A 24,877-nucleotide genomic window follows, 5' to 3' on the forward strand; every position below is an offset into this window, starting at 1 on the left:
CACCTTGTTTTAGTACTTTTCCACACATCAGCAGGACATAGTAAAGTTGGATACCTTTGCAGAGGAGTTAAATGTGTGCAGCCAGTTGCCTGCGGCTCCTTATCTAACAGCTCCCTCTTGTTTGATTACTTCGTTGCAAAATTAAATGATCCGCTGACCAAAAAAATGCCATTTGATGCATTTTTGTTGAACGATCGCACTCAATGCAATAAGTAGTGACTTATACATTGTTTCCCGTGCCTCCTTCACAATAAAAGCCACCCTGCGTTTTGCCAGTTGAACGCTTTTTATATGAAGCAGGGTTAGTTGGAGGTAATGGGTTTGCATTAATGATAACGCTTTGATCCGGTGTTCAGAGAGTGAACTGTAAACATTGAGGCTGATATCAATGAGATACAGCTGGATTGTTCCCCTGTGAGTCTCCCATGCTTAGATTGGCAGTCTAAATCCAGTGAAGGAATGGTGGACTCCGCCACCACCGATAAAAATGGCTATACAGAGGTAATTACTAAATATATTGACTGGGTATAGCAGATAAAATGCTGACCTTAAATAGGATCAAAAAGTGGGGTTTGATTTCATAACAGTCTAAGGGTTGGAAGATTTCAGAGGTGAATCACTGCTAATGCGTCTCATCTTCCTTTTCCTACTCTTCCCGTCGTCTCCCGCCATTTTCCCATCCTGGAAGCTGCTCTTTGGTCAAGCCGTAGGATCAATACCTTGGGACAGAGGCCATCCAATCTAGTAATGACACACTAGAAAAGCACGGCAGAGTTGGATGTTAACTGATGCTCATTCACACACCTACCCACCCAGCCAGTCTGTTCATGGTGCCATTTATACTCCTCCCCATGTTCATATGTGTGATGCATGCAGAGAAAAAGAATGGACGCATAACAAGCTGACAGGTTGTGTCTCCGTGTGTCTGCAGAGTTGATATGCATATGGTTTCTGCGCTCATATGTATGTATGCTTTATGCATGTTGGTCTGTGTTACGATCTGCATTCTCTGATGGATGTAGGTCTGTTCTGTAAGCAGACTGATGGGCTCGCTGTGTGACTCTCATATGTCTGTGCAGTCAAGTGTGTTTGCAGAGGAGTGGCCCTTTTTATAAGCCTCTGTTTATGGGCTCTGAGAGGCCACCGCTTGCCAATAATTGGCGCCTGGATTGCTCTGTAAGTATTTGGCGAGTCAGCCGGGACCGGCTGGGTCCAGCGGTGCTTTGGAAAGGTCAGAACGCTGCCGGTTCGGCCGGAGATGGCAGAAAAATGGAAGGGAAGCATATGGGAGAAAAAATAAGGAAGTGATGATGATAATAAGACAAGTGAGATTGGTCAATTTATAAAAGGAAGGTGTGAATTGAAGGACAGAAGAAAGGACTAATGAAGAAAGGAGGAGGATGATTAGGGGAAGGACAAGGATACGTAGGGATGGAAAGTAAAGAAAAGAGGTGTAGAGTGAAAGGGTAGAAGTGAAGTTTGTTGAAGAGGAGAGAAAAGAAGGGATGGAAGAAGGAGAAAGAAAAGACTTTGGGATAAAAGGGTCAAAAAGTGAGTGAAATATGTGGAACCCATGTTGGAGGATATAAAAAGAGGGTGAAGCTGGAAGAACCCGTCTGGTCTCGGGCAGAAGTGTTGATGTTTTTGCTTTGAAAATTAAGCTTCTGGTCGATGGTTAGCAGATAGTGAAAAGTTGAACCGTTACAGCGGCACTGTTAAACATGAGGATGTGAGCCGGAAACAAACTAACACCTCTCCAGTTCATATATTACTAAATATTTGCAAGTGACTGTGGTGCTCCATGGTTGCAAAATGTGACTGAATGGTTGCTGTCTGGAGCCCTGCAAATTCAAAAACACACTCGCCTGGTCACACTATTGTCCAGGAGAGAGTGGTCTGGATTTGTTGGAGTGCATGTCGTATCATGTGTATTTGTTTTTTTCCTTTTTGTGTCAGTGAGAGGTAAAGAGCCTGAACACCAAAGCAAGTCTCATTCCTGTGGCTTAAAAAATGTTTAACAATTTCTAAGTGATGTTTGTGATATAGTGATTTTATACATCCCGCGTGGAGCAAGCTGCGGTACACTGAGAATAATCGATGTGTCGCCCACTCCTAAAGGAGAGAGCGGGAGGGAAATTATACAAAGGTGAAGGAGAGAAATCATGAGGATTTGTGAAGTCAATTTTATTTATATAACCCAATATCAGAAATTTCTCAAGGGGCTTTACAATCTGTGCAGCATACAGCACAGTCTATCCTTAGGCCCTGTGATTCAGACATGGAGATATGTATTGTCTTGAGAATGATGCAGGGCTGAAGATTTTCTTATGTTGACAAACATTGTCTTACATTTCTCTCCTCTCTTCTCCTCCCCACCGTTTCCTTCTCACTAGTGATCCTGAGTCCTTTCGGCCTGAACGGTACACTGACTGGCCAGTCGTTCAAGATGTCAGACCCACCCACCCAGAAGCTGATCGAGGAGTGGAACCAGTTCTATCCCATCAGCCCTAGCACCAAGGAGGGTGTGTCGGAGGACAAGGCGGAGGACATGGACTGGGAGGATGACTCTCTGGCCTCTGTGGAGGTCCTCGTAGGTCAGTGTTTGATTCTTTTGTGAGCTGACCTGTTTGAAATGTAGATCCGTCTGCTTTGATTCTTAAACATCTCTGCTCTGTGTGTACAGGTGGTGTGCGGATGGTGTACCCAGCCTGCCTGGTGCTGGTGCCCCAGTCAGACATCCCTGTTGTGGCCCCTGTGGGGTCCTCCCACTGCACTGCCGTCTACTCGGGTGGCCACCAAGTGCCTGCTTCCCAGCGAGAGCCCGCCATGTCTTTGGTGACCCTCACCCCTCCCACATCGCCCGAGGAGGCACAAACAGGTACTGGAGTAAACACAATGTAAATGTATATGACAGGACTATTCATGAATCAATATCGGATCATTCGAATGAAGATCAAGTCAAAAAAGTTAACCTTGATCTTCCCCTCCCCAGTGGACTCCCACTCGGCCCAGAAGTGGGTTAAGATGCCTTCATCATCTGATGCGTTCAGCGTGGACAGAACGAGTCACCACGGAGGCAAGATTCCACGCCAGCTCGCCAGTCAGGTGGTGGAGCGCGTCTGGCAAGAGTGCAATATCAACCGAGCCCAGAACAAGTAAGTAATTTTTCTATGTCTCTTAAAAAATGTAGCACAGATTAATCGGCCATGCTGTAAATGAATATTGAACCCCAACCAAAGAATTCGTTTGTGTTGGGCAGCTGTAGAATAAAAAGCTGTGAAAGTACCCTGTATCTGAGAAAGCACCTGAAAGTGAATGAGAAACAATCCCTCTAACATGTACTTAAAAAGTGTCTTCTGTAGCCAGCAGTCAAAGACTTGTTGCTTAATGAGTGGTAAAAGAGTCATTGGACATTGGGCCATTGTACAAGGCCGTAACAAATGGATCGCTATCAGTGGTTGAGAGTTTGAAAAAATCGTGTGGTATCCTTTTACTTTTATGTAAATTGAGCACAAAGGCATTTAAGCAAGGTAACAAAAAACCTCTATAGGAGTGTATAGTCATCTGTCTTCCTACTTATCTGCTCTGTAAAATCACCCACAGTGTGTTCAAACCATTTGCTGAGTCTCAGTAGAGAGAACTGGTCAGCCTCTCCTGACGGTACTTGTTTTTTTATGAGCACTCACAACTTATTGGTGTAACAAGCTGAGTAAAGAAGAGGTTGTGCGCCAGTGTTCAAGCACTCTTGGAAAGTTGGAAATCTCATTTGCGGTTTAAAACAATACAATTAACCCAACTGCACAAGCCGAGAGGCCATGCCTGGTTAATTTCTCTGAATAAACTTTGAGTGAGGTGTGTTTAGCAGAAAACGGAGGTTGCTCAGGACTTCAATGTACCCTGATGGTGTCAGGGTACTTCTTTCTCCAGCCCGTGTCTGACTACACTGTTGCCTTTTGGTGTTATTTTTTTGCACTTTCTGACTGCACATCTGTCATATACACACTACACTGATGTCTTAAGTAGGGCTGCCTCTGACTAAGAATTATCCCAGTCAAACAATAGTCATCATTTAGGGCCATTAGTTGACGAGTCACCCGCTTGTTTATGATATTAATTTAATTATTAAATGATATATTTTGGGCGGGGCCACACAATGGTTTGAGTTGAAGGTGTGAGAAAGAATAGTATCAGTAACATTGTTAACACTGTGCTACATTACAGAGAAATACAAAAGCGTACTAATGAACCTTCATTAATATAGGCCTATATTTTATCTACAAGTGCACGTCACACACTGAGCGAGCCGCTTGTTAATGACGCTGTGGGCTAATGGGCATGTAGCTACTTCCATGTTTCAGATGATACGTCATGTTTGTAGTCGACCAATGAAGATGAGTTTACATATCACCTTGGGTTCGTCCTTCACCTTCTCAAAATGATCCCACACTTTGGATTTCCTGCCCGACATGTTATTAACTAGCCTGTGGAATAACCGCAGGTACCAGCCCTGGAAATTAACCTGACTCCTGTCTGACTGCTGAGTGTGGACACTTCCTGTGTGTGTCCTTTCAAATTAAATTCCCACATGGTCCACTCATATAGGTTTATGATTTATTTTGAAAATACGCAAATAATAGTTTCACTTTTTGACATTTTTTAGACCTAATGATAATTCTAGAAAATAACCTATAGATGCGGTGGATACATAAACCATATGAAAATACCAGAAAACCTTAGATGTAAATAATAATCTCTAGTAATTAAAGTGAGCGTTAGCATGCAGTTTTGTCACATGGTCTGTTGTATTATTCACCATCAGTGAATCTGACACATTGGGAGCAACCCGGGATCTGTTGCCCCTTGACCAAGCACAGTGTCGGCTGGAGTTAGCTGTTGGGCTTGTCAGCCAAAATATTATTGCTCCAAGCAGGGCGATGAAATCAGCCTCAGCACAAAGCTCTGACCATTTGTCACTGAACACCAAAGGAACATCAGAACCGTGCACTGTTTTAGAATATTGTGTCACAAATTAAGATTTGTCTGTAAAAAACAATTACATGAAAAAAATAGGATGGGTCTGATCACATGAATACATAAAAAGCAGCTGAGATACTCCGGGTTGAAATTAGCCATTAGTAATATTGTTTGAATTTTTTTATTTCCCCCTCTCCCCAGGCGGAAGTTCTCAGCCGCAACCAACGGTACCTGTGAGGAAGAACTGGCTGACAAAGTCGGAGCCTGGGATTTTGTGGAGCATTCACAGAGGTCATACTGCAGCTGTTCCAGGTTAGTCACTTCCCATGTGGACACGAAGCATGTGCAGGTATTCCTCATGTATGCGTGCTCAAAGACATTTCAAAGAGGTTATACAGAGTCCATGGAGCTTTGAACAGCGGCACAGAGGGCCATAGTCAGCAAAATATCTGCAAGTTATATCCATGTCTAGACTTTGACAAGCATATTATTCTTCATATTTTTCAATTTATCACTATTTTGTGTAAGTGACAGCCTTGCCGGGGCCGAAACCTCCGCTGGGCCGTGTGTTTCTGTAAGTCAGACATTTTTATTCCCGCACTGATGGGAATAATTCGAAGGAGAAAGAATAGCTTGACCTCTGATGGAGCACTTAAGGGATACTGGGGTGGTATAACCAAGCGTGTGTGTTGCGCGCTCCTAACGTTGACAAATTAGCTCAGAAGATGTCGAATGAGTTCATATGTGTTTGTTTAAAAGTCACTGTTGTTTTTGTCTACTAGGACATATAGGCACAGTTACAGCTGATGTATATTGTCAGGACATAGGGGCTGCACACATGCAGTGTCTTTAAAACGCAAGGTCGGGAGCTGGGTATTACTGCCTACTCTGTGCCAACTTTCAAGAGAGCAGCGGCAGTTTGCTAAGATTGCTAAGCATTCTCGACAAGCACCATATCACAACCTATTTACCTGAAATCCTGAGTGCAACAACTTCTTCTCTGTATTTACCACAGAGTGATATTTACAGATGAAGGGGAAGATGTCTGTTGGCTGTGATTGGTTGGTTCTTGTCACATGACATGTGGTGCGTGCTGCTACGTTCCAAAAGTTGAACCCAGTTTATCTCATTGTGCCGCTGTTGCTGTTGTTTTGGCTATAAAAGAATAAAACAACACATGAATAAATGTAAATTATCGCAACAGGTTAAGTACAGGGAAGGTTTTGCTCATTTTAATGTTCTTTTATTTAAGCTCCCCTCCTGAAATAGCCCAGTCTTTTCTGATTGGTCAGTGTTTCCAGGTTGTCTGTATCTTGGCATCTCTGCACTGTCCTTCCAGGTGAAGAATAACTTACACAGTATTGCAACACTTTATACCTTGAAAAATCACCAATAAAAGTTTCTAAACACAATCTGACGTGTTCCAGCTGGAATATGATCTGAAATCGGAGAGAAATTAACAACATCAGCAACCTAGACCACGTTTCCCTGATGTTAGCGTGTAGCAGTGTAGGCTACGCACTATACACACTTGCAGTAGTGTGCCTGGAGCAGATGACTATATAAAGAAATCTGTCACACTGTGATGTCACACTGTAGCCAGAGTAGAAATTGGAAACAGAAACAGTGTTCAGAGCGGTCTGAAGCCTGAGGTTTTTGCCCACAGGGATTTACCAGAACAACACATCTGGTTTTTTGGCCTAAGATTGATGAAACAGAGCAGCTAATATTTCCGTAACGACACCAACAAGTTGTTGGAGTGAGATCCCCGGCCAGGTTCGTCCTGTTTCCTGGGTATCTTATCCCATATTGGCATTGTTTGCATGTGACATGTGCTTTGTCTGTTGCGTTCAGTCTTGTCTCAGAAATCCAAAATACTTCCACACTGTTGATTTATTCCTGAGAGGGGAGTAAATATCCTCATCTTCTTCTCCTTGGCTGCTTGCCATTATCTGCCTGGCACTGTTTCGTGGCGACACAGACGTGCCATGGGAATTTCAAAATAAAGACCTATCTTACAAGATGATGGAATGGATTGATGTTTTCACTTTGCATGCACTTTACACCCTTCCTAAGAATACACTAACACACTCATCATATGCAGGGATATGTTTTGTTGTCTGTTAGTGTTCCTGATTTTCTGCACACCTGTGTTTTCTAAATCCGGCCCCATGAAAAGCTTAATTTCAGTAGTATCTTCTTGTTCATCACATTTTGATTTAATGATTTTTAATGTCTTGGGGGCCTCGTTCTTGAATGAAACGGCAAAGCAGCTGTCCCCTGCATCCTTCAGTTTTCAGCTTATCATCAGTCCTGGCCAGCCACAGTCGCAACCAGCTGCTTTACTCACAAGGGTACATGTAAACACAAGCTTATGCCATCCACTGCAGAAGGCAGGTCCAATCAGTGAGCTGGATGCCTGTATGCTTCACTGGCCTCCACAGGGGGAGCCTGAACCAATCTCATAGATTGAATAAGAAAATTCAGATTCATGGTTAATGAGCGAGCACTATCTAAACTGAATTTTGTGTGTTTTGATTGGTTTATACCTTGCAAGTTTGGGCATACCTCCACTGGGGAATCCTTTGCGCTAGGCTTTTTTTTTTTTCCCCCTCTCCACTTAGGGAGAGGAGAGCCGGCTTGGGCCACAGACAAGAGCAGAGTGAATTGGGCCAGTCAGCTGGAGCATGTTAATTTGTTGGAAGCCACCCAGCACTTTGGCGACACAGATATGGGAAGCTCTGTGCGTTGCCAGTTTTAATGGCCATTAGCTGTGTTTTGTAGATGGAAGGCTTCCGTGTGTCTGCTTATCTTGACATCTAATTGTCAGCACACGCGAGTGCCCCGGCCATTAAAGAGACACAGCTTCCTCGTCAACACCCTAATGTATAACCGCAGCAGTGGGCTGAGTGGTGACATAGCAATTGAGATGCTAAAGACACACTGATGCAGACAGTGGTAGTGGTAAGGAAAGGTGAGTGAAATGGCCTTGTGGTTTCAGAGCAGGTAGTCCACATGGCAACCGAAGATCCTGATGGCCACGGTGAAGCCTTGGTATGTTGTTTTCTGGTGTAATGCATCATTTGATCAGCTTCATTTGAGCTAGTCAAATAGACAATAGAGCTAAATGTGAGATATTATTTCTTTTCTACTGACAGCATTTGGGTGATTGGGTGAAATTGCCCCAGCCCTATTTAGGACATTTTGTTTGAGTCTGAGTGCGAATAATACCAGAAACCATGTGCATGTACATTTGTGGATTAGATGTGGAGTCTTAGACTTAACTTAATCGTCTGAAGGTACTGTAGTGTTTGTTTTTTTTCCATAATTTATTTGAGGTGAATTAGTGAGGCTGCCACGTTTCAGGTGAGAGGAATTGAGTTAATTGTTGTTTTTCTCGAAGACGCAGATGTTAGGGTTTAGAGGGAGAGTTTACATAAGCTGCACAAGATCTCTGCGCATCATGAAAATAAATAATTCACATTACACATCGTCATGGTTTGATAGATTATCTCTGTCTCTGCTGCCGTTTTGCTCAGTGTCACTGGTGCCTCTCAGTCTCACCATGTTTCCCTGTTTGTCTTCTTCCCCTGCAGATACAAATCAGTGAAGCAGCGAACAGGCAGCACCCCAGGCCAAACTCAGTCAGCAGGCCAGCCCTCCCAGCCTCCTACCAAGCACAAAGCTGGGGGAGAGAAGCCAGAGAAAGGAGACAAGCAGCAGAAAAGACCTCAGACGCCCTTCCACCATCGCAGCCTGACCAGCGATGAGGCTTCAATAGAGGCCGAGGCAACAGCTGGCCAGAGGTTAGCCATGAGGGGCCAGGATGGAGGAAGATTCTCTAGTATACGCTCTACAGATGTGTCCGGCATCCAAAAGGCCCCTCAGCTCCACAGCGGGGTCAGCGCTGGGCCGTCGGAACAGGCCAACTCCCCCCAACCCCCACCACTCAGCCCCCACCCCTGCGAGCGCGGCGAGGACTCAGGGGAGGGCATGAAGAACCCTTCAACCCCCAACAGCCAACACTTTTACCAGCCGCCCCCAGAGCCCTGCCTGGTCGGGGTGAAGGGTGGCGGTGAGGAACCTGGAGGGCCAGAGGGTCTGAATCAGCACTTCCACTCCCATCATCACCCCCACTCCCACCCCGGGGCTTCGACCTACTCTGAGCCTCCTGAGCCCACCGTGTACGTGGGCGCAGCGGTCAACCTTGAGGAGGACAGCTCCCACGCACCGTGGAGATTATTCAATCTACCCCGCAGGAAAGAAGCCGAGCTGCCCACACCACTGCTGCCAGGGGACAAGCTGAGGGACGAGGCCTCGGCATCGCAGGACAACCTGGTGTCGGTCACAGAGTGAGTGACATCTGCCAATTAACAGTCACTGTTCAATGCCCTCTGTGTCACACACACGCAGGGTGATAAAGGCTTCAGCCATTCATAGATTCACTAAGCAGTTAGGCATCCAAGCCCTCCATTTCCCACCTTTTCCCCTGGTACAGAGTGGCCCCAGGCCGCTGTGGAGCACTCTCAATAGTCCAGAAAAAATTGTTTTCAAAGAGTGATGATACAAAACCCACCTTCTTCCTCTTTCTCATTCTCTGGCTCTCAGATTCCCTCTCCCTCATCCCTCAGCTTCAGAATGTTCGCTATGGCGCTTAGCTGCATACAGCATGTTAATCTCTTGCTATGTGCCCTTTTGACATCATACATCACCAATGTGCAGGGCCAGCACAACTCATCGATTCCTACACGCATACACACACACACATGCACATACCAGAGCTCGGACAGAGGAAGAGTAATGGTAGGGTTAGATAAAGTTAAACCTCTGCTGTTGTAATACATTTGAAAGTGAAAGAAATACTGTCTGCGGGCTATCAGTTTGGAAGGCGCTGGAGGGAGACTTACACCAAGAAGAAGCTCAGGATTCCTACAGAGTAGGGACAAGTATGGAATTTGATTCTTGCAATTTTCCAGGTCAGGATAAGTATGGGGAAACAAATAAAGGGAGAGGGGAAGCCTATCCTAGCTGACATTGGCCGAGAGGCAGGATACATCCTTGACGGGTCACCAAATTATCACAGGGCAGACACAGAGAGACAGCCACGGGTAATTTAGACTCACCAGTTAACCTAACCTGCATGTCTTTTGACTGTGGGAGGAAGCCGGAGAACCAGCAGAAATCCCACAGGGGAAAACATGCAAACTCCACACAGAGGGGCCCCAGTGGCCGTAGGGTCCTCTGGCGTCCTCCCACAGTCCAAAGACATGCAGGTCAGGGGGCGGCATGGTGGTGCAGCGGTTAACACCGTCACCTCACAGCAAGAGTGTTTTCTAAAATATAAAATTCAGAATTTCAGAAAATAATATAATTATAAAAGCATTTTGAGCAGGTAGCCAGCACAGCCAAAATGAGCTTGATGTCGTTGAAAGCAAGGCAAGAAGTGTTATGTGTGACTGAACACACATTTCTATCCATATTAATGCTAATATGTTAATGATGCAAATTGTCCAACATATGTTGTGTGTATACATAGTTAGTATACGACAGTTTCTAAATGCTGCAGGCCCGTACAATACTAACATAAAACTTTGGGGCACTCAGTATTTATGGATTCACATTGCTGGATTTGAGGTATAGCGAAGAATTTAGGCTACAGCAGGTGTAGTTTTGTAGACAGTAAAGTCATCATAGATTTAGATTAAAGCTTATAAAAATGGGAAGTTTTCGATACACAAGTGAGGCAGTGACATTCACCATAAAGTGCTGGAAAATAAAAAAAAAATAGATGAGAATCTGTCAAGCGGACAGTCTTTTTTTTTTTTTTTTTTTGGCTTTTTGAAGATGTTGTGGGTAATTTTTAAGTAAAATGGCAGCGAGCCACAGAATCTGACTTTGCTACTTTCCCACTAGTCTAACAGTATGAAAACATTCGAAACATTCTGGTGCCAGCTAGCAATTGTAGCCGTGCACATCCCTGTACAACCACGATGTGAAAAATCTATCTTGAAATCTGAGTCTGTAAAAGTATGGAATTTTAAAAATGGAAAATGTGTAGGAACCCTGAAAGCTGCCAGCAAGGAAAAGGATTACAGATGGACAGAGCGAGGAGGGGTTGTCCAGTGTGAAGGCAGGCGGAGTGACCAGCAGGCCGTAGGGTGGCCATAGTGGGAATTATCGGTGGGGTTGTGCAATCCCAAGGGGCCAGCCGCCTGGAATGGCTATTCTAGTGAGCTGTAATCCCTCCAGCCACAGCGCTGAATGGCGGCTAATCTCTGGCCCAGGCCACTGCACACCATCACCTCACATCAGAGCTGGACAGGCATGACGAGAGGACAGAAGCGCAGAGAAATATAGGAGGTGGTGAAGGGGAGGGATCACACATAAGTTAGGTCAGTCCCTCCTCTTCTTGCAGAGCAGCCAGTAGTCTCCGTCTTCTCCCTCCCTCCCTGCCCTGTCACATATAAGGAAGTAGGCCACAGTCATAGCCACATAAGAGATTTTGATGAGCCAAGTCACAGTAACAAGTGTCTGTAAGTGTATGAGCAGTCAGTGCTGCAGTCATCACATCTCCATACATCTTGCTGGAAATGTAATTGTCTGACAACAAACATGATGCAACCAGTTCTGCTGCATGACAGCTGTCAGAGTAGTTTGCAGTCGCTGTCATTTCTGTGTCTGCAGATAAACATGGAAGCAGCGACAACATATGATATCAGGCCCAAACAGAGCAGCTGAAACTCTCCTGTTGCTGAAATTTAAAACAGAATAATTTGAAGTAGTTAGCTTTCTGCTCCTCTACTCACATACAACTCTTCTTTTGACTGTACTTTTGATAAGTCTGCAGTAAATAAAATAGCTTTTGAAGCATGCATTTGAAATAACTATGTGGTGTCTGTTGCTTGTGAATTATAAATCTCTCTTATGGTCGTCCAGCGCTATCCCAGAGTCCTCACACCTCAGTGTTTCTGTCTTCTCAGGGTGATGTCCACATCCAAATGGCCACTGAAGGTGTCTGAAGAACGCGTCCAGATGTATCGAGCCAGGAGGAACCAGTACCTATCTGCTGCCATAACAGACGGAGATCACGAGCCAGAGGTGGACCCCTACGCCTTCGAGGAAGGAGATGTCAAGTTCACGTTCTCCAACAAGAAGGATAAGGCCGGTGGGGAGCGTGAGCCAGGCAAGAAACACAAGGTAAGACAAGTCGAGGAATGAGGAACATTTCTGAACTGGAATATCACTCGTCAAAGCCCTGCGGTATTTAAAGGGGACCTATTGTGCTTACATATGTTCTGTCCTGTACCATGGATGTATGAAGAGAACTGGATACAGGGATGGACATCCTGTTCATTCGTATGAAAGTTTCTCAGTAACGCAGGAAGCCAAAATGGTGCAACTGCCATGTATCAAAATTACCAGGATGATTTCGGGGATTAATGGCACTACTTCTTCACTGTGTGGCCCATAGAGCAGGTGCACAAGAGACTTAAGGCAGCCAAGCGTCTTACTTCTGCCAGCCAAATAACTAAGCTAACTTCTGGTATAGCATTCTGCTAACTTGGTTAGGGATATAATGATTTAATCTTGCAGCTCTTCTAGACTTGCTAAATGACTAAATAGACTGCTAATTACTAAATTGCCAAACTGATAATGCTAAATTAGCACTTTCTAACTGCTAATCAAACTGCTAAATTGCTAATGGTTAAATTGACTGAATAGATTAAATCCTGATAGTAAAACAAGTCATTTCGTGAGGATTGTAATGCTCCTAAAAATGTATCTAATGATTTACAGACATCTCCTTCGCCACGTATGTCAGTAGGAAAAACCCTTTTTGGGTCGCAGGGCATCATGTGACGGACCCTGGAAATTGCAATACTAGTGTTTGACCACTACGAACATTTTTTGGGGTCCTGTCAGATATGAAAGGTTTCAGTGTTGGATTTTATATATATATATATATATATATATATATGTATGTATATGTGTATGTATGTGTGTGTGTATATATGTGTGTATATATATATATATATATATATATATATATATATATATATATATATATATATATATATATATATATATATGTACATACATACATACACACACACACACATATATAAACGCTGACCAGTTAGAGCAGACTGGACTTTTTTAGGAGGGGGGGCTTAAAGAGTGTCTCAGCCAAGGGTGAATACAGGTGTTTCAGTACAGACAGTTTGAGGAAAATAAAGTGGTTTTCGACCATTAAAGCATGTAAACACATTTTAGTAAAAAGCAAACATACAAACCGAAAAATAGGCATAATGGGTCCTCTTCAATGGATGTATTGTATGTTCCTGTTAAAATGGTCCCTGTTGCTTATTGTTGTTCTGGACGAGAACATCAGAGAGAGGCCAGGTAAAATGCAAGCCCAAGGTCCAACCATTACATTTGCTCCTACATGTGTATTATCAACTAAATGATATACAGATAAATCGAAAATAGGTTGTTTCCATAACAACAAACTGCAGTACTCTGCTGTATTGGCAAACATTACCTTAGTTCATCTCAAAAACATTTAACTGCATCTCCCACAACATGGGCTCCACACCAACTTGTTACTCTGCTATATGCATCTTATTTATGTACTCAGGTTTTGATGCGCCAACCTATTTAGATGTTTTTTTTTCTTGATGCAATTCTCTGAAAACTATCTTTGATTTTAAATGCCGTTTTACAGTTTAACTGACAACTACATTTATATTTGAACATGTCACATGGTGTTCAGGACATCCTTTGTCTTTGGGGCTTCAACTCATGAACAATTTATGATTAAAAACGTAATTTTAGATAGGGCTAGGTGATTAATCATATTATTTTCAATTAGGACTTTGGCTTCCAAGGATCATCAAGATAAAACAATTATTGTCCGGCATTCTGTGTTTGTTAATAGATTTAGTGAATTTTTAGACTTTCTAGTGCTATTAAATGTCAATTGCTGTGGATGTTTGATCTTAAAGTATAATAGTAAGCAGAATTAGGCTTGGGCGGTTTGTATTTTTTCATACCTTCCTAACATTTCACTGGGGTATACGGTATTTGAAGGTATTTGTGTAAGCCTACATTCCACAGGCTTTGAATTTTTAACAACTGTATACTTTCTGAATTCAAGTTTCTTTCTTTGACCGAACTGAGACTAGCTTAATTGCCTTGTTAACTCATCGTAGAACACACTTCATTCAAACTTGACAGGAAGAAAATAAAACTCACCAAAACCACCTTAGTTAGTCTTTCCATTGTTCCAACATTTTCATACATATATATTCATACAGCTCTACTACCACTTGTAAGGCTGGTGGTTCCTGTCATAAACTTCAACTTTTCCATTTAACACTGAAAAACAGTCCATGTTGAACTCCACTCTGCCTACAAATAAGCCACTCACAGTGCCTTTTCCAAGTTGGCTGCTTTCAATCCAGTTTGCAGCCACACCCCATTGGATTTAATGCAAAAAAAGGCGGTGGCAGCTTAGCGGTGTGAAGCCTCCCTAAAAGGCAGCATGGAGAGAAACCACTTGATTCACACCCTCCTCACTGGCTGCCCAGGGTAAAAGGGGGACATGAGGGCTGATTTTAAGATCAGGGAGCAGGCGAGGTAGAAAATAGGCCATCAGCATCTTCTGTGATACTGCACTAAAAATAACGCTGCGACCGCATTCTGCATACATCCGCTTTCACTGCCCAAGTGAACAGGAAGCTATCCCTGAATCTCCATTGTTAGTTGAGCCCAGAGGAACACCAAATACTTACCCTGTCCAATTTCCTCTAAGTTGTTATGATTTTCCTATTTGATCTGCCTTCTTCCTCCTTCCACCGTATTTCTGTGCTCTGCCTCTGGGGTTGTTGGCTCGGGCTCCAGACAAGGGCCACCTGTTAGCTGTGGATCGCCCCCAGCATTGAACGGGAGATTCAGTGTGTGTGTGTGTGTGTGTGTGTGTGTGTGTGTGTGTGTGTGTGTGTGTATTCCTTGGCTGCATGTTTGCAGCAAGCTTCACAGAGCCTGGAGTCTTAACCACGGCAACAAACCTGGCTCACTGAACCATTAAGCTTAAAAAGAGCACTCAAATATTTTGCTTCTCTTCCATCCCCCTGGTCTATGCTGGAATATAAGGGTGAAGGCAGCTCTCAGTGGAGTGGAGAGTCCCTGAAGAGCAGTCTGTGCAATGGAGCCCTTCCTCTGTCTGCTTTATGTGGTGTGTGTATATCCACCACGTGTGTGTGCTCCTCTCCAAATTTTACTCTAGATTGATAATACCATAGAGGCCCTTCTTCATTCTTGAGCCCTATATGCATGCCACTAGTATTACCAGGGGACCTCCTCTGATTTAGAAATAACCCCCCACGTCTGTGTGGTGCATCTGCACGGGATAAGCGAAGCCTGTATTTAGCTCCTTTCCCACTGGACAAAAAATCCACTTACACCCGCTAACATGTGGCTTTTGTATTTAATGGGAAAGGTTACATTTGGCATTCATTCCCAGTTCAAATGACAGGTATTCATCAGCACCAGCTCCAAGCCCAGACACCCAGACATCTGGGTGGATTTGCTCATTGTATTCCCTTTGCCAACACCGTGCAATGATGGGCCGCCACAAATTTCATCCATCTCCCTTCGAGCAGAACTTGAAAATTGTTCAAAATCAGTTGGCGCCAAGTTTGAGAGAGAGACTGAATAAGTAACTGGCCTCCATGTGGCTTCCTACTGTTTGCTAATCTGTTTTCCGGTGCGTCACTGATGTAAAACATGACCCATCAATAAACAGCAGAACGGTAGCTTGTCTTCTGCAGAGCAGTGCTCACACCTCTGATCTACTGGTGATGGGAAAGGAGTCTATCGCCTAATTTTAACAAAAACGTGCATTTTTGTGCTAATTTGGGTGGGAAAAGGGGTATTTTACTCGGATTTACTGACATTATTCCTTGGATATAATGCACACATCATTTGTAACTCCACTCTACACAACACAGAAACACTTCACAGCACTACTAGCTGTGATGTACAGTGTTAACTTCCTTTTCCTCTTTTAATGTGGGCTAAAGAAACAAGTGATTCTACCACACATTGACACATCATCCATCTCATCATCTTTAGAGGTTTCACTCTTCTGTTTGATTTGAGCTTGCATTTTCTGCGAACAAATCTCTATGCTGTGTAGCGAGATGCACCTCCTGCACCCAAAACGCTGTGAAAACGTTTATATTTGCCAATGATCTGTTATTCTTGACTGGGAAACAAGGCACGGAGAAAACACAAACCTAAATGTGACCCTGGGACGAGTATTATCACATGACTTCTTTGTTTTGCAAATATGGGAGGTAATTTCCGGGGGAGTTTTTGCTTGATTAATTATTGATACGGCAGATTCACACTGGATTAAGATCACAGACGACCTCGCAATCATTACAAATTACAAGAGGTCCTCAGGTAATACAGGTTCTGTGTGAACAAGGTATTTGTAGCTGCAGGATACTTAACCTCCCTACCTGGCTGATGTGGAACATAAACCTGAAGCAGATCATTTCCTCTTGATGAATTTTATGCCGCGGTGAAAGTTTGGGATTTCAGTAATTATTCTGGATCATTTTACCCCTTTTTGTGAGTGAGTTTGAAGCTCGACAAGCTGTTACATTTTCTTCTATACTCACTGCTCATCAGATTATTAAACCACTTACTGATGCCTCACTACAGAGCGCAGACACCTAGTACATCCTCAGACTGGAGAGTTATTGACTCTGCTGCAGGCCATGTGACACATGTCGTCTGATCACCGTACCACTACACAGAGGTGGTACATCTATGTCAGATCCCACTGAGTTGTAAAGTATAAAGTACATGCAAGGGAAGCGTCAGATAAATGAGGTAAGAAAGTGAGTTGGAGGAAAAAGGGTGATGGGATGCTTTCATGCAGACAGCCTTGGAGTCAAACATGCTTTTGCAATATGTAAAGACTCCACACATGCACACATTCCCACCCAAGGCCAGGTTATTGATAAGGGGTTAAGGCATCATTACCATCTATAGATTGTGGCCTTGGTGCAGGGTTGTTGTGCGCTGCTGTGGATTGGTCCTTTAAGGGAGACAGATTAAAGCCTGCGTTACTCAGAGAAAAGCCCTGGAGCGTAATGAAATCAATGGCTGGGACATAACATTCCTGTTCCTCAGCTAGAACTGCTCAGTGCACAGTATACACACAACCCATCATATAAGAGCACACACACACACACACACACACACACACACACACACACACACACACACACACAGAGCCAGCCCTCCCAGATATTGATGTCTGGGTGGGAGCCTAAGAGGCCATTCCTTGGATCATGATTTCGCTCTGATCCACACTGGAAATCTCATTTGCCACATCAGAGGCAAGCAGTCCCCTTCTCTGTTCTTCTGTTTCTCTCCAATTTTCTCCTTTACTATCACCATAATCACTATTATTCAGTGTATTTTATTATTATTTGTGCCTTGATTGGAGAAAGGAACTGCCTTTTGTAAGCTGAATCTGGCAGCTTGATGTCATTTTTTTTGTGTTACGCTGTTTTCTCCATTCCAGTCAAATATATTTGTTTAGTTCTTAATCACAGTTCAAAGAATTTAACGCACCCACAGTTTAACACAGTAATGAAGCAGACTCTGCTTTCAAGAAAAAGAAAAAGTTTCATCGACATGCGATTGGTGTCATATTATTATCTGATATATATATATATTAATCTTATTATCTGAACTCAACATTCACAGCATTGTTTAATCAAATATTCACTGTTTAATGGATCTGACTGGTTGCATGGGTATTTGTGTTTTTGTAACCCTCTCATGTCTCTGTTTCCTCACAGGGTGAAGATGGAGGAGCTGGTCCGTCAGATGGTAAGGAGCCTCTTAATTTCCTAACAACCCCCTTGGCTTTTTCTACAACTTGGCTGCTGTCACACAAACACATGAAGTTGATATAGTCGTACTGCCATCCTCAGAAGATCTAGACAGTGAGGCCAAATGCATGTTGCATCTTGGTGTTCATTCAAAGTGTGTCCTCAACATCACAAGCAAGTTCAGCTACTACACCTTTCCAGGTGTTCTCGGTATATTTGTCGTCTTTATAATCATTATTTTATTTGTCAAAGAGGATAGTTTTTTTTTTTTTTTTACGAGATCAGTATCCATATTGTTGTGTGACAGTATGAAGAGAATTACGACATTGAAATCGGAGAAAATCTATTGATCGCATGAGCAACAGTCATAATTTTATTGACATTGAAGTTAGGGATGCAAATTATCAATTAATTCATTAATCGATAGTTGTTTCATCTTATCGATTAATGATCGATTAATTGATAAGTGGCGATTTTCCTGAGAAGCTGAATTTCCCTCTGAATCAATAGGTTCTATCTATGCATAACATAATAAGCTATATCTTCCTTTTAATATACAAAAAAAATGCAAATCATATTTCTTAATCAAAGATTTATTTTGGGATATATTTTGGATACACTTGAGGGCAGGCAATAGCATTTTGGTAGCATATCAAAGATATTCTGAAGAGTAAATATAAAAATATTATGCAGGCTACTTGTAACCATGTTACATATTCGCTGAGTAATGCCCTCCGCTTTCCCAGCATCACATACCGTCCGTATGTGTGGTGATTGTAGCCGATCCACTCGCTCCATGTAGCACGACTGAATGTGTCGTATTCAGGTGGTAATTCAACGAAGTTGTGGAGTTGTTGTACTTTAAAATACTACCACATATTGTGCATTTGGCGTCTTTGTCGTCATTAACCAACTTAAAATGGCTCCACACTGCACTCTGTCTTGTCTGCTTCATCATGCCGCTTCGTGTTTATGTTGTTCTCATCAGAGCCCTGCTTCTCGTGTGTTCTCGCGTGTGTGTCAAGTACGTCTGGCGTCAAGAGCGCCCTCACAGGGACTTGGGGGGGGGTTTCAGGTTTAAAAACGCAATTAATTGCAATTAATTTATTTTAATCGAGTAATTTCTTAACGACCATTAATCGATAATCGATTAATTGTTTGCATCCCTAATTGAAGTTGGTACCAGAATTGTGTGGAAATCCCACCTTCTGGCTCTGCTGTTCGATCAAGCATCTGCAGTACTTGGCACCTAGTCACAATTTTCTGGAGGTTTCTGTGGAAGCTCTGAGCAAGCTTTTCTGAAAAATATAGATGAGGCATCGCACTTTCAATTCAGTCTTTCAAACATGCCAAAAGAGTCTATATTCAATAGCTTAATAAGGAGCATTCATTCTCAATTATTTTTAGTTTAAATTCACATAACTGGTACGTCTTGCTACAAGCATTTCAATAATTGGAAAAAGAGGAAATCTGTTTTCTGAACTGATTGCATGGAGAGGAAAATTAATGCCAACCCGGGTCGTCAGTTAGCATAAACAGTCATAGCTCGAAGCCTTTCATTTACTTCTCAAGCACCCCATATCTACCTGTGGACATTAATATCTTAGTTTTAACATTTAAGTGTTTTTGTTTGTGCAGATGCTCAACGGGCGGCTGCTCACAACCGCATGGCTTCCACCAGCCTCATCCACGAGACAGACCTGGTGGTGTCCATCAACGACCTGGACAACCTCTTCAATTCGGACGAGGATGATCTGGCGGTGAGTAGAGACCTTGGCTCACACTGACTGCAATGAGTATCTCATTACACAGAGCGTGGTCTGGCACAGTGTGTGTGTGTGTGTGTGTGTGTGTGTGTTTGTGTGTGTGTGTATGTATGTGTGTGGGGTGTCCACTGGTGTTCATGTGCCAAAGCAGTGTCTTCACGCTGCCCATCATCAGCTCACAATTCTCACTACCCACTTACCAGTTACTCTGAGATGTCATGTGTGATACTGACTCGCATCCCCCACAGGTGTGAGAAATATAACAAGGATGAGTTAAGAGCAGTGTTATTAACTGACACTTTGAGTTACCAAAATGGTCAGGTGCTAAAATACTACTTTTTTTTTGTGTGTCCACAGCCTGGTTCCAGACGACCAGTGAATGGAACAGACGAAAAATTTGGCAGCAAGGAACCAAAGCCATCCACTTTGGACCCTGTATCCTGCATTAGTATGTATCTCTTCATCCGTCTCCGCTGATGTCTCTCTCTCTTCCCCCTTAACACTGATGTGCCATGTCTTCTTAAAGGATACAAGGATGGATTTACCTCAAATCTAGAATCAGATTTGTCATAGCTGTGAATCCCTTGAAAATTAAGAATGGTACACAGGGTTTTTTTGCCAGAAGCCACTTCGGGTTAAAATGAAGTATTCCCCCTGCTCACAATTGCAGCTAAGTGAAACAGCATCATATCCTTTTAATCCACTAAATAACAGTGAGGCTTTTACTACTCAGGCATCATGATGCTCACCCTTGGCTTTGCCACCTAGTGGTGGAGAGTGTGGCTATAATTAACTTCACAGTCCATCAGTGTCTGGCTCACAGCTGAGTGCTTAAAGCAGTGGTGCTCAACCTTATTTTGGGCCAGCACCCTCCTATCCATTATCCAGGTCCCTTATCACCCCCTGTCAATTAAAACGTAGGCTAATTGTTTCCCCTGAATATTAATGTTGATTATTATTCTGTGTTATATCATTAAAAAGACTTGTCAGTGAATGTCAAATAACAGATTTGTTTTAACCGGACAGTTGGAATGTCATTATCATTAGTTCTCCAGGGATTAAAAAATGCGTGTGAATAGGAATTATATTTATGAGTGCTAAACAAATAAAATAAGACATTCAAACTTTAATTAGGTCTTGTTATTGATCACAAACAGCAGCCAATCAAAGTTGTAATTGGGTCCAGGGTTTGATTGAACCACTGGTCTTCCAAATGGTGGATAATCCGGACTACCTTCTGAGCCATAGCCGCCTTAAAAGAGTTGTAGCAGTGAAAGTGATGTAAAGGAAAATACAAAATTCAGGCGACAGGTGACAATTTAAAATATAATGAAATATAATGCAGTCAGGCTCTCAGACATTTTGTAGTGCTTTCAAATGTTTATTCTCCAGTACATCAAGTTTTCTCGGATTGGATAACCTTCCATGTAATTTAATTAACATAACCAACTAATACATAGGAAAAGATTACTGTTTTGTTTTCATACAATAGTTAACGTTTGAAGTAAAGTATACCATATAGTTCTGTTCATATTATACGCTATGAATTTCATGGAAGTCATGGAAAAGTTTTGAGCTTTGTCCATCAAAATGTGGTGGAACTCTGATGTAGGCATGATTAACTCTTTAGTCCTCTTCTGTGTCTTTTGTTTGAGGAGGTGACCCCTTTTCAAGTGTGCGTGTGGCACCTATTCACGTCAACTTCATTTTAATTAATTCATAAACTCCTGGACTTAAATAGCTCATTTGTGTTCAAGATTTATGCTGAAGTTTAAAACTTTGTGCACATTCAAACATACCCCACATATCTGTGTTCTCTGAGATGTCGAGCATAAAGTAGAAATATTTTGAGGGGGGAAAAGGTCCTCCCTTATTGTCTACTGTGGATTACGTTATTGCTCTGCGCTCCCCCTCAGACTGTCTGACAGACGCAGAGCCCCCTTTGGGACTCTCTGGATGAGACAAAGTTTAGGGAAGCAGCCCCAACCCTCTTCATCGGAGGTGGAAAACCTCCAAAACTACATCTAACAAGAGCTGACTGTACAGACCACTGACATATAGAGGAGACTTCTTGTTATGTAAAAAAAAAAAAAAAAAAAGTTTCTTGGCAGAGTCCCTCCTCTTTCTCTCTGTATATAAAGCACTGTTGCTCATAGTTTTTTGCAACCCGCTCAACAGCAGCTTTCCATTTTGAGACGCACTAAAAGAATTCGGAGTGGTGCACCCGATACACCGAAGCGCTCCATCCCAAACCATCATAAAAAGCTGCGTGCAAGCTTTTCAGAAAAACAAGACTGATGTAGAAAGCTTCAGATGCTCGTGGTAAAACCAACTGTAATGGTAATATTGTAAAAATGTGCGCATACAACTTAACGGGCATTAAAAATCAGACACCCAAGAACACCTCAATGTTGCTTCCATCGTCCGTGTTGACGAATGCCAGCTTAGAGTCTCCTTTACCACCTGCTTTGTTGTCTCCTTTGTTACACCACAGTCTAGCCTTTAAGTTCCACCCTGTTTGCTGACTTGAACACAACTGCACCTCACTGTATTTTCTGTGTTTAGTTATTTATTCTTAGGTTTGAGCTCAGGGACACTAATGTAGAGCTAAAAAGATTTTAAGGACACTCTATATTTTACTGTGAAGCAAATTGGTCTCAGATCTACCATTTTGCTTTAGTTTTATGATCATATATGGTACAGTTCTAGACTCTGCCCATTTACTATGAATTGTGTTTGTTAGCCCCATGGAAGCACCTTGCAATTACAAAGATGGTTTGCGAGTTTGAGGCCTTGGCTATTCCCCACATAGTCTCTGGCCCTCTTTATATAGAGATATGTCTTAACCAGGAAACATGTCCTTCTAGTAGAGTAGAGTAGTTCTCTGTAGAGTAGAATTATCTTGTGAAAATGAAAGCAGTATAAAAAGAAGGCGCTGCTGCCCTTACCCACCTCTTAACTTTGCATAAACAGCTCCGCAGGATCCTGCGAATATATAAAGAAATACAGATTATGTAGATATTTCATCAGTCGTGGGCAAGATGCCCGTCAAACTTAAAGCGTGTCTGATAAGTATTCATCTGTTTTGTATTTACATAATACATTTATTTATTTTTCATATTTGGTTGCAGAACAGGAAAACATACATCCTGACAGAAACTGTAGTAACAGACAGCAGAGTCCTAACAACTTGAGATTACACATCTTACATTGTTTAGTCATCCACGTTGTTATCTTAAGAAATGGTGTGTGTCACAAAGTGCTGTTTGTAGGGCAATTTAATTAAGTGTCTCATTATCAGCTTGTTGAGTAGTGAGAGCTGTGTGATATGGGCAACAGTGTCGGAAGAGGCTTTAAATACTACTTCTGAACTTGTTTCTTTTCAAGTGCATTATAATCCAAGTCTGTCACATTTTAATGGCCCCTTGTTCTCCTCTGTGCACCAGGTTCTGCAGACCTGCACCAGATGTTTCCCACACCTCCCTCCCTAGAGCAGCACATCATGGGCTACTCGCCGATGAACATGTGTAGCAAGGATTACGGCAGCATGGAGCCCAACACGGGCATGACCACGCTGGATGGCACCTTGTCTCTGGGAGGCCATTTCAAGATCGAGGTGGAGGAGAGCTTCTGCAGCCCCAAGCCATCTGAGATCAAGGTGGGTGTAGACTCTGTAAATATGTTGGGTTTTATTGCAGTGTCAATTACAATTGACTAAATTTACTGCCAGAACTAGTAGGTGTCATAAGTCAAAGCGAGTGATTATTGATGGATGCGTTTTCTTCACCATGCTCATGTTGAGCTGGGTGGCCACGTGGTTAGAGACTGCCCTTCACATTAGGAATACAGGGTTTTTATTTTCCATAGTCCCTTTAACATGGCCGCTCCAAGGCAGGAATTTGTATGCCGTTATGCTGTCTTGCTGTCCTGAATGAAAAGTACAATCGTAGAATGGAAGGGCAGAGTTGTCTCACCTGTAAGGCGACATCAGAGGTAGTAACTGCGCCGAAATGACATCAGTGTAAAAGGGATAGCAGGTAGGATGGGATCATGGGTGGCATGGGTTTGACGTTCTGTAACCCACTGTGGTAGATATTTAAAAAGTATTTTGTAGCAGTTAGCAGCTAACTCAGAAGAAGAAGAACACATGATAATGTCCTTGACTTTGTTGTCAAGCTGGCTTCAGCCATTTAATAGGCTGTTTAGCTACATATCTTGTGAAATGTCATGGTATCGAAGTGTGCACAGTCTCACACACACACACTCATTTTTTTTTTTTACCGAGGTGTAGTGCTGCCAGAGCACACAAGAACGACGCTCCGCCACTTTTTTCTACAAGTGAGGAAATAGATCATTCACAGTTCACATGATTTAGTTAAATTCATAAACATATTTTTAAGCGCTTGAAGATCCTATTATCACTAAACGTATGTCATGCAAGAAAGACAGTAAAAACAGATTAAACGGTCAGAGTTGTCAGATTGGTATTTGACGTGTTGATTGATTCATGGCGTCAACTCATGCATTGAGTTACATGCAACAAAACATTCCACCTTAACAGCTGCCATTATGAAGGAATTTTTAAGACCCTCTTCATCATGACGGACAATGATTAAGTCTGTCATACCTCTGCAACTAGTGTCTGCCAAGCTAAGGTTCCCATGAGCACCACACTAACTCCCTACCAGCTCTGTAGATACTGAGATGACGTTGCCACAGACGTTGGTTTTATGGGGATATAAGGCAGCAGAGTCTCAGCCAGGCATGCCTCGATTTATCTTTTGTTCTGAGTGGTCATTCTTTTCTCCCCGTGCCCTTACCTCCGTAGAGGACAGGAAACAAAAGCTGATTTTCTCTGCAAGTCATAATTATTTTCTGCCTCATTCCCTGTCCATCTTGTAGGACTATTCATTCGTCTACAAGCCAGAACTGTGCCAGCCGTTTGTAGGCTGCTCCATGTTTGCTCCTCTGAAGACGTTACCCAGCCAGTGTCTCCCACCTGTCAAAGTACCAGAGGACTGCATCTACCGACCGAGCTGGACCATGGGCAGGGAGATGCTCAACCCCGTGCCTGTCATGACCTTCCTCAACAAGGACAGGTATGCCGCTGTCGTTCTTTTCAATGAGCTGTTTAATGAGTAGGTGTTTGTCATCTTCAGAGAAGTCTTTGAGTGTTGCTGTAATCGCACAGCTGAGATCTTTCATATGAGAGTAACACCA

General features: G+C 42.9%; 1 protein-coding gene across 1 annotated transcript in view; it reads left to right on the forward strand.

Moving 5' to 3' along the window:
- The window catches only part of med13a (mediator complex subunit 13a), a 114,798-nt gene that overhangs the window by 67,229 nt on the left and 22,692 nt on the right, over positions 1-24,877 (forward strand). The window contains exons 6-16 of the mRNA XM_033641938.2: positions 2,394-2,594; positions 2,684-2,878; positions 2,993-3,155; positions 5,176-5,286; positions 8,571-9,326; positions 11,955-12,171; positions 17,859-17,889; positions 19,530-19,651; positions 20,015-20,105; positions 23,104-23,315; positions 24,560-24,756. Coding sequence (XP_033497829.1) covers positions 2,394-2,594; positions 2,684-2,878; positions 2,993-3,155; positions 5,176-5,286; positions 8,571-9,326; positions 11,955-12,171; positions 17,859-17,889; positions 19,530-19,651; positions 20,015-20,105; positions 23,104-23,315; positions 24,560-24,756 — 2,296 coding nt within the window. The remainder of the gene's footprint in view (positions 1-2,393; positions 2,595-2,683; positions 2,879-2,992; positions 3,156-5,175; positions 5,287-8,570; positions 9,327-11,954; positions 12,172-17,858; positions 17,890-19,529; positions 19,652-20,014; positions 20,106-23,103; positions 23,316-24,559; positions 24,757-24,877) is intronic.

Source organism: Epinephelus lanceolatus, chromosome 11, assembly GCF_041903045.1.
Source record: "Epinephelus lanceolatus isolate andai-2023 chromosome 11, ASM4190304v1, whole genome shotgun sequence".
In the NCBI taxonomy this organism is placed as follows: domain Eukaryota; kingdom Metazoa; phylum Chordata; class Actinopteri; order Perciformes; family Serranidae; genus Epinephelus; species Epinephelus lanceolatus.